Consider the following 16328-nt stretch of genomic DNA (forward strand, 5'->3'; position numbering starts at 1 on the left):
GTCTCCACAGTACATCGATGTTGTCGCCAGTGGTCGGCGGAAGGTGCACGTGCCCGTCGACCTGGGACCGGATCGCAGCGACGCACGGATGCACGCCAAGACCGTAGGATCCTACGCAGTGCCGTAGGGGACCGCACCGCCACTTCCCAGCAAATTAGGGACACTGTTGCTCCTGGGGTATCGGCGAGGACCATTCGCAACCGTCTCCATGAAGCTGGGCTACGGTCCCGCACACCGCTAGGCCGTCTTCCGCTCACGCCCCAACATCGTGCAGCCCGCCTCCAGTGGTGTCGCGACAGGCGTGAATGGAGGGACGAATGGAGACGTGTCGTCTTCAGTGATGAGAGTCGCTTCTGCCTTGGTGCCAATGATGGTCGTATGCGTGTTTGGCGCCGTGCAGGTGAGCGCCACAATCAGGACTGCATACGACCGAGGCACACAGGGCCAACACCCGGCATCATGGTGTGGGGAGCGATCTCTTACACTGGCCGTACACCACTGGTGATCGTCGAGGGGACACTGAATAGTGCACGGTACATCCAAACCGTCATCGAACCCATCGTTCTACCATTCCTAGACCGGCAAGGGAACTTGCTGTTCCAACAGGACAATGCACGTCCGCATGTATCCCGTGCCACCCAACGTGCTCTAGAAGGTGTAAGTCAACTACCCTGGCCAGCAAGATCTCCGGATCTGTCCCCCATTGAGCATGTTTGGGACTGGATGAAGCGTCGTCTCACGCGGTCTGCACGTCCAGCACGAACGCTGGTCCAACTGAGGCGCCAGGTGGAAATGGCATGGCAAGCCGTTCCACAGGACTACATCCAGCATCTCTACGATCGTGTCCATGGGAGAATAGCAGCCTGCATTGCTGCGAAAGGTGGATATACACTGTACTAGTGCCGACATTGTGCATGCTCTGTTGCCTGTGTCTATGTGCCTGTGGTTCTGTCAGTGTGATCATGTGATGTATCTGACCCCAGGAATGTGTCAATAAAGTTTCCCCTTCCTGGGACAATGAATTCACGGTGTTCTTATTTCAATTTCCAGGAGTGTATTATACGGATTTTATTAACAAAAAATTTTTATCAGTTTGTAGTGTAGAGGCATAGTACGTTTGAGTGAAAGTTTAAATATAAAGCACACATTGCTCGATGATGTAAATCTGTTGTGCCAGAGCGTTCTTCTTGTACATCTACATCTACATGAATACTCTGCAATTCCCAATTAAATGCCTGACGGAGGATTTATAGAACCACCTTCAAGCTGCTTGTCTACCGCTCCACTCTCGATGAGAATGCAGGAAAAACGAACACTTAAATCTTTCTTTGCGAACTGTGACATCACTTATGTATTTACGATGTTAGTTTTGCTCATAGATCACATTTAAATCGCAGATGCAATTTTGTAACAATGTTTGTGGCATTTCATGTAAGCAAATCGATTTTTAGAGCAGTTGGTTGCAGAAAAATATTTTTACGTAATTCATAACGGCTGAATCGAGAACTGGCGCCGTATTGTCAGCAGCCTAGTCTAGCGACACCTTGACAGTCGAAAATCACAGCATTCATCTTCCACTGTCAGCATTTACGACTATCTCTGATAGAAAAAGCGCCGAATCACATCTTTGACTCCACGCTCGAAACATCTACAGCAAGGCGTGTGTACGAGAATGTAATAATACGCATCATTTAGTATCTGGGTGCAGTTTATGATTTAGAACGTATTAGAAGAATAACGAACATTCAGAAATTACATATTAAATCTAAACTCTTTTGTATTTAAAAAACTATAGGAATATGTTCACGCTGTCGGTGCTCAGCACATTTGTAATTGAGTACACAGTAATAGTGACTTTTCTTGTAGTTATTTTCCACACAGTTTTAGTGCGATTACAATTATTTACCCTCAAGATGTTTTGTAAAGTTTTAGCGGGGTCATTACAGATGGAGCTTTTGTAACGTCACGTTAGGGAATTCATAGTTTTACTTGAATTTAAACAGAGACATTGTCCAGTATTCAGTACTAACTCCAACATTTACTCAAGAAGTTAGTACTATTGTACTTCACTACGCAGTTATTTGTGCGCCTCTGTATAGTATGATTGTGTGAGTGTTTGAGTACAAATACTAGATGCGTTAGTATGTAAAGAAGTGAGAGAGTGCTCTGATAGTAAAGTTGTCTATCAGAGCAGATATTTATCAGTTCAATAACGTAAAGAGAATTTATCGCAGTATTTAGTGTATGTGCGTGTGTTTGTGTTTGTCTGTGTGTATGTGTGTGTGTGTGAGAGAGAGAGAGAGATAGAGAGAGAGAGAGAGTCAAATTAAGAATTAAGCACATTTGTCATCGAGCCAGTGAGACACTGCAACGAGTTACTGCAGAGCACACCGTTCTTTAATTTCCTGTTTATTTTGATAAAATGGAATCAAGTATAAAAACAGTCGTTTGAGTCACTGAAGATCAAGTTGTGCTAAAGCTGAAAGAAGCACAATTAGGAGGTATTACACATGTGATTAGAATTGTTTTAAAATGATGAGATTCACTGTAATGCAGCAAACACTCAAAATAACACCATCAGTGACTGGATGGTTCAGCACGTACTCGAAATTGGGGCATGTAAGTAAATAACGGGTGATGCGCCAAAAAATGAAAATTTGAGTTGTAGGTGAAATTCCGCTGTGATCGCCAAGGCCAATGATACACATTCTGACACAAGCACGAGAACAGCGGGAAACAATACTTACAGCTGCCACAAAACGACATTCGTGTCTAACACTGTCGACGTTCAAATAATGAGTCTTGTGCCAAGCCTCTGGTAATGCCTTAGCGTACACTATTGTGAATTTCTGAGCGTTGCAACAATAGGGCAACGCTGAAGTAATTATTACAGAAATAGCACAGAATATTACAAAATGTAAAGGAAAATTCCACCAAAATGGAGGAAGAGAGATGAAGGTAGAGCTCAAAGCGAAAGAAAGAAACTACGCAGCGAAGGGAAGGAATATACTCTTCCTTCATTCAGGCACAGTGAAATGTACTACTTATTGGAGCTGTCAGATTACAACTTTTGCATTCGTGTTGGTGATAATCAAACCGGTCACATGTTTCCCTTACATGTGGCCGTACGTGGCAGGGATGGGAATGCAACTGCTTCCTGTGTGCACCAAGCCTTAACATCGAAACTTATTTCTAAAAAGAAACTAATAATATGAACTGACTGCTGCTGTGGGCAGAACAAAAATCAGACGGTGTTTCTGTGGCTTTACCTAATAGCAAAGGGTTACCTTACTGAAATAATACACAAGATTTTGGCAAGACGACACACTTCTACGTTCTGCGATCGTGATTTTGAGAAATACAAGAGGCTAACGCTGCGTGTAGCTGCGAAAGATTTAGTTCCCCTCTCACTGAAACGAAGCACACGATACCAGAAACAGATGTTTACGACTTTAAGTCAGCTGCCGAAAAATATAAAAGTTTACCAGTGTGAATATTTCAAAAGCACAGTGGATCAGACTGACTGCTGAACACCTAGGGACTCTGTATTGATCAAACCTGAATGCAACTGAAGAGTTCAAGGAAAATTACACCTTGAAGAGTAACGTGAAGCCTTTCGATCTTCAGCAACTGCAGCTACACTACGCTGTGAACCTAGGTTTTCTGAAGGAAAGAGAAGGGATTTAGCTAAAATGATTGCACTTGTAAAAGAGGAGAATAAGTGGTTTCACGATAACATTCTGAAATGAGTGAAAATTGCTGTGATGGCACTTGTATCCTTATTTAAGTTAGAGCCGTTGCATACAGAATATTTTATTATCTTCAAATTTTAAATAATTTTGTTCTTACCGTAGAATAACAACACGTATATGAAAAGAAACCTGTACTGTTTTTATGTTGTACCGTGATTCCCAGCTTTTATACTGCTTTTGTACAGTTGTTATACACAACCACATCAATATGATAATGGTGGGTCCGCCTTCCAAAACGACAAATGTTTCCATCATCAGTGGGTTCTTTAATTCTAAAACGTGGGGAAATAGCATATATAAAAGAATTTATAGAAAGCAATATTTAAAAAACAATCAGTGCACATGTAGTAATCCTGTACAACGTTTTATAACTGTGCTATTTCTGCATATTTCAGAATTAATAAACTCAATTTAGATGGCAATATTTGTTACCGAAACTAGTTTTGGAATAAATAAATAAATAATAAAAGTGTTTTGCATCAGGGTGGACCCAAATTTCCCATATTGTTGTTTTTCTATGGAAAGACGGACCGACAGAAGAGCTCCAAGATTAAATTGTTGCTATACACACTTTGTTAATTACCTCTGAACCAGATTTTTTGCGCTTGAACCAGCATTTATTTACAGGCCACAGTTGCTTTCACTGGTTTCAATATAATATTCAGTAGACCCAAGCAGTAAACCTTAGTATTTACTTTAGAAGCTTAGCACATTGTTACGGAGTACCTGAAAGACGATGTACGGAACAAGAGACATGCAAACACCAGCAACTGCGTACTCTATGCTCGCGGTGATCTGGCGCAGACACGTGGGGTGCACCTCGATGCTCTGAAGGTTGATGACACTTGCACCAGCCGATGACCAGAACTGCATGGCCATCACTACCACCGCTATGGCGACACTCGGAACACCAACTGCAAAGTCAAAACACATGGGTTGCATGGCTGAAACAGATTTGTTAGAAACATATGTGTAACCACTTAAAAATAAAGAAAATCAAAATGATGTTTTTACAGTGCCTTCTAATCAGTTTTCCTGTTAATTTACAACTGATAAAAGTCTTTTGGATTTCAACTGTCAAGAACAAAGCATTACCACAATCATTAGCCTGGTACCGTGGCATACCCCCTGGTGCTACTATGAATAAGCCTGATGAATGCTGGAAGCAACGGAATCGGTGGAAGTTCCAGAATTATGTTTTCCGCATATTCTGAAGCCCGCCTACGTAGTTGAATGATTAATGTGGCTGCCTTCAATGCAGCGTCTAGAGTCTGGCAATTACGCTATGAAGACGTTTCCGAGGCGTCTCCCGTGTCCTCAGATGAAAGACCCCTCCAGTCCCTTGACTTATCGTGGAACATCTCGAAATTCGTTTTCTGTGCCCGTATGAAAATTTCAGGTCCCGTTCCACTCTTCTTGCAGGACCAGTCCTTTTGTTCACGTCACGATTGGGTCATTTAATGATTTCTGCGTACCACTCCCTGCCAGTCTGCCAAGAGCATCTGTCCTTTTCTTTTCTCCCCTTCTTTCCCAATCTTCCTCTTCGCTTTCGCCTCCAAGCGCTGTTGGAGAGTCTCACGTTCCGTCTACTAGAAAACTAGCATTCCTTATCCGGGTATCCGGTAGACGGCGGAAGCATTTTGTAGAAGCCATTTCGGTACTCTCTGCATGTCACATTACGCAGTTTACCTGCAAGTGCACGCAAACAGATTTATGCATGGCTAAGGGGAACTCAGTGTCCTCCCGAAAATATGACACACTTTGTTACTAGCTGGCATACCGAACTAGATCCGGAGACCTACCTGTGATTCCATTTTGGCCAGTAGGGCAATGCTAATGCTAATTTAAGCTAGCTTTCCGCAGGACGTCAGATTCTTGCCAATGCATTACAATCCAAACAATTGTGTTATCTCTTGCATTGAAATAAATAAAATTGTAGTGTTTTTTTTTGCTTCGGTTGGTTGTAAACCAATGTAGCACTCATCATTCACTAGAAACTATTAATTTGGCACGTGGCCTGAAAAACTTGCCCACAAACAGGGTAACAATGGTTAAAGAAATCTTTGTTAGCTGACAATATGTGTGTCATTGACAGTTGCTCTTTTATATATAGCAATAAAATGCCGGTACAAAAGGTGTGCAGAAGTGGCCGAAACGCCATGGTCATAATGAAACAAACGATTTTACCCTAGATCAAGAATTTTTATGACGGTTATTTACTTTCAAAATACACTGCCTGACAAAAAATTAAGCACCAAGAAGACGTGGTTGGATGTGAATGAAAGTTAGTACACATGCTCACCATTTGCCTGTATGGGGTTGCAATTTTCTGTGACTGGTAGAATGCTGATTGTCCTGCGTTAGTGTTGTTCATGTTTAGTGTTGTTACCAGGTCTTCTGTGGTATACTGAGGGGGCTCAACTGCCTCAGATGTTGAGTGATCACTGTGAAGAATACCGAGAGGTACTACACTACCTTAAACCGTTATCACCAGAGAGTTCTCACTGTGTGTCTCCATTTGACCAGCTTGTCGAATTGCTCAGTATCCAGATTTGTGGGACATCCGATTGTCATGTTCCAGCCGACCAAACCTGACCTCTCGAAAGGAGGCTGGCCATATTGTGCACCAAGAACATCGTAACCCCTTCATATCTGCGATTACCGTCCAAGAACAAGTGATGGACTTCGTGCAACATTCTTCGTCATCCTACGCCATTGGACAGAGACTAGCAGCATACGGAGTAGGGAGTTACGATCCCGTCATAAGCTGCTGTTAACAGCACAGCCAACTGCATTTGTAATGGTGCTATGATTGGGCAACATGGATTGCTTATGAATGTTGTCATATATATATATATATATATTCAGGAGTGGATCGCGGTACTGCACTGTCTTTCGTAATCATCGTCGATGAGTTTGGAGCGACCTGGGAGGAGGTTCCATTCTTGCAATGGTTTGTGGAAGCACAGCTTTGTTGCTCCTGGCGTCATAGTCTGGGGAATCATCGGGTATATCCTCAGGTCACGACTGATAGAGATTAAGGGAACTCTGACAAACATCCTGTAAACCCAAATGTTACCTTCAATGTGGTAGTATAATGGTGCTATTTTCCTATAGGACAACGCTCGGTCATGCATGGCACATATTTATACGAACTCTCTGAATGATGTTGAGATGCTCCTGTGATCAACAATATCACAATATCCGTCCCAGATAGAACATATGTGGTACCAGGTCAACCATAAACTCCATTCTGGTGCCAATATCCGAGATATGAAGGACCAGTTACAACACTTGTGGGCCAGCTAGCCTCAGAAAAGGATACAGCCGATTTGTAAGATCCTTACCAAACAAATCAGACCATGCATTCAGGCCAGAAGGGGTACAACCTCAAACCAGTAAGCGAGCTCCTACTGCCAGGTTGTTTCTAAATTTGACTTGGTTTTGTAATCACTGAAGTAACATCACATACCCTCTCGACCTGTGAAGTTTGATTGTGTTTCCTCCGACTGAGTGCTTCACTTTTTTTTTTGTCGGGCAGTGCAGATCGCTGGTTGCCAAATGGTATAACTGGATTGACGAAGTACTTTTGTATATACTAATATGGTATCTGTTCTTTCGGACATGTTTCACCTATGGCAGCGCCATCTAGCGGGCCAACCATAGCGCCGTCTTGTTTCCCCCTTCAAGCTAGACAAGTTTCGTTCTTTGTAGTTTTTTCGTTTGACGCTTATTTCGTAAGATATTTGGCCCGGTCACGATCAATGGACCACCTGTATATATAGTTAATGCTCACCGGCCACTTGACCATCTTCTTCTTCCGTGCAGATGCAGAAACAGTGCCTGAACTCTTACGGGAATCGGCAACGCGCCGCGAGTAATGAGTATAATAGGCGGGGGCACTACAAATGTGGTGCGGGACAATACATTGAGAATATGGGTTTCGCGGGAGGCGTGCCAGAGATAAATCCATGCGGTCGCACTGTCCTCTGTGTCCTGGGTGGGTCAGATGGATAGAGCGTCTGTCATGTAAGCCGGAGATCCCGGGTTCGAGTCCCGTTTGGGGCACACATTTTCATCTGTTCCTGTTGACGTATGTCAACGCCTGTAAGCAGCTAAGGGTTTTCATTTCATTGCAAAGTATTTTTGGTCTCAATACAGATATATGTGTGTTAGTGAGAACCGCGTGATATCTCCAGTCCTTGGCAGGCGAAGAGGGCGCAAGCAGGCAAGTGTGAGAGGTGTGTGAGTGCTCTCACGGGCTGTGTTGTTTACCTGTGAGCAGTGCGACACAGAGTGCACCCAGGAGGCCGACCAGCGCCAGACACGCGACGGTGGACCACCGGCGCCCGAAGTGGGTCCCGCAGTAGTGCTGCAGCAGCACAGACGCCGCCTGCGCCACGCCCTGAGCAGACACCGCCACCAGCGGGTTCACGCTGATGATGCCCACGCTCAGCACCAGCGCTAAGATCGTCAGCCAGCACAGGGACCTGTCAACACAGTTTTGTATTCTCTCAGAGAGGACGTACTTCGGAACAGACACAAACGCAGCCACTGCAGCAAAGTCAGCAATTAGCAGCAGCAGTAGCAGCATTTAAACCATACTGGTACAAATCGTCATGTCAGAACATCTCTGAAAGTACACTACTGGCCATTAAAATTGCTACACCAAGAAGAAATGCAGATGATAAACGGGTATTCATTGGACAAATAAATCATACTACAACTGACATGTGATTACATTTTCACGCAGTTTGGGTGCATAGATCCTGAAAAATCAGTACCCAGAACAATCACCTCTGGCCGTAATAATGGTCTTGGTACGCCTGAGCATTGAGTCAAACAGAGCTTGGATGGCGTGTGCAGGTACAGCTGCCCATGCAGCTTCAACACGATACCACAGTTCATCAAGAGTAGTGACTGACGTATTGTGACGAGCCAGTTGCTCGGCCACCATTGACCAGACGTTTTCAATTGGTGAGAGATGTGGAGAATGTGCCGGCCAGAGCAGCAGTCGAACATTTTCTGTATCCAGAAAGGCCAGTATACGACCTGCAACATGCACTCGTGCATTGTCCTGTTTAAATGTAGGGTTTCGCAGGGACCGAATGAAGGGTAGAGCCTTGGGTCGTAACACATCTGAAATGTAACGTCCACTGTTCAAAGTGCCGTCAATGCGAACAAGAGGTGACCGAGAGGTGTAACCAATGGCACCCCATACTATTACGCCGGGTGATACGCCTGTATGGCGATGACGAACACGCGCTTCCAATGTGCGCTCACCGTAATGTCGCCAAACACGGATGCGACCATCATAGTGCTGCAAACAGAACCTGGATTCATCCTAAAAAATGACATTTTGCCATTCGTGCATCCAGATTCGTCGTTGAGTACACCATCGCAAGCGCTACTCTCTGCGATGCAGCGTCAAGGGTAACCGCAGCCACGTTCTCCGAGCTGATAGTCCATGCTGCTGCAAACGCCGTCAAACTGTTCGTGCAGATGGTTGTTGTCTTGCAAACGTCCCCATCTGTTGACTCACGGATCGAGACGTGGCTGCACGATCCGTTTCAGCCATGCGGATGAGATGCCTGTCATCTCGACTGCTAGTGATACGACGTCGCTGGGATCCAGCACGGCGTTCCGTATTACCCTCCTGAACCCACCGATTCCATATTCTGCTAACAGTCATTGGATCTCGACCAACGCGAGCAGCAACGTCGCGATACGATAAACCGCAATCGCGATAGGCTACAATCTGACCTTTATCAAAGTCGGAAACATGATGGTACGCATTTCTCCTCCTTACTCGAGGCATCGCAACAACGTTTCACTAGGCAACGCCGGTCGACTGCTGTTTGTTTATGAGAAATCTGTTGGAAACTTTCCTCATGTCAGCACGTTGTAGGTGTCACCACCGGCGCCAACCTTGTATGAATGCTCTGAGAAGCTAATCATTTGCATATCATAGCATCTTCTTCCTGTCAGTTAAATTTCGCATCTGCAGCACGTCAGTCCGCAGCTCGTGGTCGTGCGGTAGCGTTCTCGCTTCCCATGCCCGGGTTCCCGGGTTCGATTCCCGGCGGGGTCAGGGATTTTCTCTGCCTCGTAATGACTGGGTGTTGTGTGATGTCCTTAGGTTAGTTAGGTTTAAGTAGTTCTAAGTTCTACGGGACTGATGACCATGGATGTTAAGTCCCATAGTGCTCAGAGCCATTTGTAGCACGTCATCTTCGTGGTGTAGCAATTGTAATGGCCATTAGTGTAACTGTCATGCTAATGACGCAGCCGCATATACTGCTGCTGGCCCAGGAGTCTCTGCCCGTGGCCTGTGCACCTGGATGCTTGGGCCACTCCACACTTTATCACCACCTTGGGAGGACGACACAATTGACCAGCCATCCCTCTCCCTCCCATCCTGCTGAGGCGTCAATGGAGGACTTCTTCAGTCTGGGTCACTGAAACACAATGCAGTCCTATGTACACAAATGTACCGTCTCCAGGCCACCCATACTTCAGTCAGGGAGTATGAGCCTCCTCCCAATGCAGCAGTTGCGACAGCAGAATGCGTGATCAGCAGCCAGAGGCTGACGAAACGGGGCAGACCGTGACGAGGTAATCACATCGCCTGCTTTCGTCACTCGCAGTTTCCAAGATCCCTGACTGTAGACGAACAGCAATAAAGAAGTTGTAACCCCAGCTAGACCTTCTTCTGCTGTACACTGCAGCAGAGAGCCCCTGTCCACAACCAGGCATCATGGTTGACTGTAACTTTAAGACGGTACATAAGCCATCCACTCTTTGAAACATAACGATTGGTGTCAGAAGCACTCCTGAAGATGAAGATGGGCGTCAACAGGAAGACAGCATTTGGATCCAGGTTGAGTAAGTTCCCAATTTAAAGTTGTTTTGGGCCTGTATGGTCGTTTCCCTATCGTTTCTTCTCCATTTTTTATTTCATTTTTATTTATATGTTATAACACTTGCATTCGTTGCTAAGCAGTCAATACAACTCAAGACTTTCCAGCTGAGTTGTACGTGGAATTAGGACAATTTAGGGAGGAAAGGAGAAAATGATCATATCTGAGTGCACCTAGCCTTGACGCTGATAACGCTTCACTGGTCATCCCAGATTCTGGGAAATTAGACGACGATGTCTTATGTTCTGTCGAAATTTGGATATAACCACTGCGTCGCAGTATTGGAGTGAGATGCAGTTTTTGAGAGTGGGCAAGTTAAAACTAAAGTGGCTAAGCTAAACTATGGACTGTGTAATGTATCACGAGGGATTAGGGGAAGCACTGTCCTTTTATGAATTACAATTCGCATTGGTAGTGAGATATAGGAGAAAATAACTTGGAGATGCTACTGAGAGCAACATAACGAGATATTTCAAAAACATGGGGAATCAATGGAGAGTTTTGTGGACTGTATTCACAAAATTAATGTCACTACAAATGACCTTACTCGGGATGATAATGCTAATAATGTCGTTTTATTGGAATGCAAGAAGAAAACCACTGATATGCCCTTATGAGGATTATCTCAGACATGACACACAACGTTTTCATGGAATTCCTGAAGATGCGGGTTGAGGCAATAGAAGCTGCAGTAGCACTGGCTAAGATACAGTATATATTATCACCAAACTATGGAAGAAAAAGGTGGTGTTAAATATGGATACTAAACGTTTCAGATGTGGTCACACCGGATATAAAATGAAATTTCGGAGAACAGGAGTGACTGTGGCATGTAACAATATACTGGGCAAAGTAGAATTAAATGTGCCATGCTTGGCTTAAGGTAGCAGTGGTAGATGTATTGATTCACTCATTTCAACGGTAATAAGTATCTGGAGAGGGGGGGGGCGACTTTCATATTAATGTACATGTGATCCCCACCGTTGGTAAAGGCTGTGAAGTCATACTCAGTTTAGATTTCCTGGTTGCGCATTACACCAACAGTTGACTTGTAATGGCGTACAGTTGAACTGGATGGAGCAACGTTTCATCTTGGTTCTATGGCCAGAAGACCATTACTGCTCGAGAGGGCACCCAAGATGCTGAGTCCACTGCCTAAACTGGTACAATGTCCCCTAAAGTGGTCTCTCAGGTTATCACAGCGAAATTTCAGTATATTTACTGAAGTTAATCTGGATTGACATAGTAACTGATCTGCTGGTGATTTCTTTGGCTGTTTTTGAGCCTTTCTTTGAGGAACATGAGTTATGTGAAGTACAATATTTTGCACAGTGCAGTTTATCCTATGCATGGGAAATTGATGGGAACAAAGTTGTGTCTGTCAGTATTGAGAGTGTTAGCGCCAAAGAGCTGCAGCTATCATGTGTTACCATGACAGCTAATGTAGAAGTGCTAGGCGAGGACGAGTTGGTCAGGGATTTCACGTAAGATTACGCAAGGCTGGGGCAGTGTGTCAGTTTGACACACGGAAGAAGAAAGTAGTACATCTAGGGGGATGGGGCAAGGAGAATGAGGAGTGACTGTTAGAAGAACATGTTGGGTTACATGATTCTCGTTGACCACTGCCTGCCATGCCACTAAGTATACATCACATTCTCACTGTGAATGAAGCACCTATCTTTAAAAGTACAGACTCCCATAGTATTCACAGCTTCTCGTAGAAGAAATTTATAAACCAACAACTTCAAGATGCGATCATAGAAATGAGTAAAAGCCCTTTGTTTGCCCTAGTTCTCATCATCTCAAAGAAGTCACCAGATGGCAGCATGGCACAGAGGTTTTTTGCACCTACCATTACTTAAAACAAAGATAATTTCAGATGCCTATCTACCCTATGCCAAATACAACAGAAGCCCTAGATAATCTGGACTAGTGTCGTTAATTCACAACTATGGATCTACAAAGTGGGTACCCGAGGGCCGTTTGAAAAGTCCGTGCAAAGTCGGAGAGATGACTCGTATCGCGGTCATGTTTAGTTACTAACATCTTTGTAAAGAACGCACACCAAGTTTCACCCACATTGGTCTATTTCTTTGTGTTTGGCATTCGTGTGGCTAAAGGAAGTCGAGTGATTGTCCAAAAATGGACGAAGAAGAATTTCGTGTGGTGATTAAACATTACTTTATGAAAGGAAAAACGCCTCAGGAGACTAAAGAGAAACTCGATAAACATTACGGTGACTCTGCACCTTCGATTAGAATAGTTTATAAGTGGTTTCAAAATTTTCGGAGCTATGATTATGCTACCTTTGCACGGTCAAAATACCGTGGCTCTTTAAAAATCCGCTCAGTGAGCAGGCCAGACATCAAAATATTTTCAAGAGGACATATTTTTGATAAACAGGCGGAAATATATTTTGCCTAGTTCCTTATAATAAGTTTACAGGGTAAAAATTCTATACAAAAAAATACACTAATTCTATCGTTATTACAAAAATTTTAAAATTAAATTAATAATCTTAATAAAAAACCTAACATATTTATAAAATCAAAATAAAAAAATAATGAACTAAAACGTAATAGCTGGTTTAGAGCTTACTATTATATTTTTATAAAACAAATTATAGGTTATTAACTTCAAAGCTTATCCCTTAAAGAATAAATAAGTTAATATTTATACTTAAAAATTAAATAAAAACAATTAACTTCAAAAAATTAAATTATTTCTTAAGAAACTAGATATCTTAGGAAACGATTACCATCTCATTTCTATAAATTTCTTCTGGACCCCCTGTGGAGGTTACGACTCCAGAAATCATTGATAAAATCCATGATATGGTGATGGATGACAGAAGAGTTAAGGTGTGTGAGATTGCTAGTGCTTTGGGCGTCACGAATGAACGGGTACATAATATTTTGCATAAACATTTGGACATGAGAAAACTATCCGCAAGGTGGGTTCCGCGATTGCTCACGCTTGAGCAAAAACGGAATCGTGTGAAGTGTTGCAAGGATGGTTTGCAGCTGTTCAGGAAGAATCCGCAGGACTTTAAGCGTCGTTTCGTCACTGTGGATGAAATATGGATACATTACTATACTCCTGAGACCAAACAACAATCTAAACAATGGGTTACCAAGGAGGATCTGCATCAAAAAGGCGAAGCCCAGTCCTTCGGCCGGAAGGGTTATGGCGACTGTCTTTTGGGATTCGCAAGGGATAATCCTCATCGACTATCTGGATAAGGGTAAAATTATTACAGGTGCATGTTATTCATCGTTATTGGACCGTTTGAAAACCGAGCTGCAAGAGAAACGCCGGTGATTGGACCGCAAAAAAGTCCTTTTCCATCACGACAATGCACCAGCACACACCTCAGCCGTTGTGGTCGCAAAATTAATGGAAATAGGATTCCAACTCGTTTCACATCCATCCTATTCTCCAGACTTGGTTCCCTCGGACTACTATTTGTTCCCAAATTTGAGGAAATGGCTGGTGAGACAAAGATTTTATTCAAACGGGGAGGTGATTACAGCAACTAATAGCTATTTTGTAGATTTGGACAATTCCTATTATTCGGAAGGTATCAACAAATTATAACAGCGTTGGATGAAGTTTATAAGTCTAAAAGGAGACTATGCTGAAAAATAAAAAAAGGTTTACCCCAAACACGTAAGTAGTTTTTATTTTTGCACGAACTTTTCAAACGCCCCTACTGGAGGCAGTGCTTTGAGATCATCGAAAAACAATGTTCTCAACCCCACTCTTTTCATTACCAGTACTGACATAGGCGGTTTTCACTGAAAAATACACCACCTACTTTCAGTCACTATTAGTTGATGTCTTGCGATGTCCCATGATATCGATGTGTACTTAACGGCATCATCATGTCACCATGTAAAAAAGAAAAACTTACTTGTGCTGTACTGTGAAACAGGAAATAACTCTTGTGTATATTCAGTTGTATTTGACATTTTCGTTCTTCTGTTGTTTAAAAAATTCAAAATCTATACACAACTCGCTCTTATCTTTCCTGTTCGCGATTCCTGACGCTAATTTCAATACTGATGATTGTTATTATGATTACTAATGAAATGATGAGTAAATATTCAAGTAAACATCATATTTCATTAAAAGTAGTGTAATCATCACTACATTTCACTGAACCAGAAAGATTTTATGAATTTTGTAACCTCATAATTAGGTGGAAGTGACTGGTTTGGTGACACAAACATCGTGCACCATCGGTGTGCGATCGTTTATGAATTTTCATTTCTGCAAGTCGAGCCTGCAATCAAATGTCCTTTATGAAATCTGATTATCACCGTTATTATCATGCAAATCTTCCCACTACACTGAAACTAAACATTAATCTGTATCATGAACTTTTCCACGTTCCAGAAACAGTTTCTACGTGTGATGCTTCTGTTACAAAAAGATAACAGTATCATAGTGAATTCCGTTTCAGACTAAACAGGAGAACTTTTCTTCCACACATTTATGGCAAAGGCTCTATTCTTTTCATGATTTTATTATGTACTATATTCATTTTATAATAAAGCCAACATTACACAGTGACACAGTGACTGGAACAACACTGGATTTTGTGTCATAAAAGTAATGAGCAGCAGAAGAACAAGCCAAATATAAGAAGGAAATTAAAGTCAACGATAGTGATTTCTAAAAGCATTCACCAGCAAAGACCAATTTAAATAATTGTGCACAGCAATCTGCTTTATAATACAATATGCGTAGAGTAGAGTAGTTGGACAATTGTTATCATTCAGAGGTTAATTTTATTATATATTCAAATATTTTAGAATTTTTTTGGGAATTAGGTTTAGTATTAGTGAATTTAACTTGCATACGATGCCTGACTTAGCACTGTAAGGGTGTAGATTGGCGCAGCTCTTATTTATTGCTATAACCAATTAATGTCATCTTTCTAGAATTTTCATGTTCAGCAATACTGTTATTTGTGTGCTGGGATGTAATTGAGATACCTATTGAATTTTATCATTTTTTATCTGATGATAAAAACAGAGAAATCCATAAGAATGAAAATTGAAATATGAGACAAGATAGAATCAAATACTGCCGATAGTGAATTCGCCGATGCAGGCATTGAGAACACTGAAGCTTCAGCTAGCAAAACTTAACTCCACACTGAAAGTCCAATGGATAGTACAATACAAGATCCAGTTACTGTAATGCATAATAGTTAGTTATCTGTTATAATAACAAGTTTTAAACACCAGTGATGGAGGGTGTCATCGAATTTGAGTAAGTATGTGTGTGTGTTTGTGTAAGGATAAAGACTTTCGCTAAATCAGATTATTTATGTTAAATGAATGATGGAATTAGACAATTCCACTCCCACAAATCCACAATGAAATGTCCTGACGAGAAAAGTAAGTTTATTACGGAATTCTTGCAAAGAGTAGATCTACATTTGTTGTACTCCATAGCAAACCAAGTACCTATTATTTTTACTAGTTATGAACAAGGAGGACATATTGACACACAAATTATGTATCTACAGGATGAAGGGTTATTGGGCAATGCTATCGAATGCAGTATTTCTGGATCAACATTCCGATTACCCACCACCATAACTGGAAATGTCACCCACACAATATCAATTGTTTACATACGCGAC

The 16328-nt window shown here is 42.4% G+C and overlaps 1 protein-coding gene across 1 annotated transcript in view; it reads right to left on the bottom strand.

Annotated features, from left to right (window-relative positions):
* The window catches only part of LOC126473482 (solute carrier family 22 member 7-like), a 578452-nt gene that overhangs the window by 27418 nt on the left and 534706 nt on the right, over positions 1–16328 (bottom strand). The window contains exons 7-8 of the mRNA XM_050100557.1: positions 8028–8242; positions 4479–4666 (exon numbers count right to left, since the gene is read on the bottom strand). Coding sequence (XP_049956514.1) covers positions 4479–4666; positions 8028–8242 — 403 coding nt within the window. The remainder of the gene's footprint in view (positions 1–4478; positions 4667–8027; positions 8243–16328) is intronic.

This window comes from Schistocerca serialis, chromosome 4 (assembly GCF_023864345.2).
Source record: "Schistocerca serialis cubense isolate TAMUIC-IGC-003099 chromosome 4, iqSchSeri2.2, whole genome shotgun sequence".
Lineage (NCBI taxonomy): Eukaryota > Metazoa > Arthropoda > Insecta > Orthoptera > Acrididae > Schistocerca > Schistocerca serialis.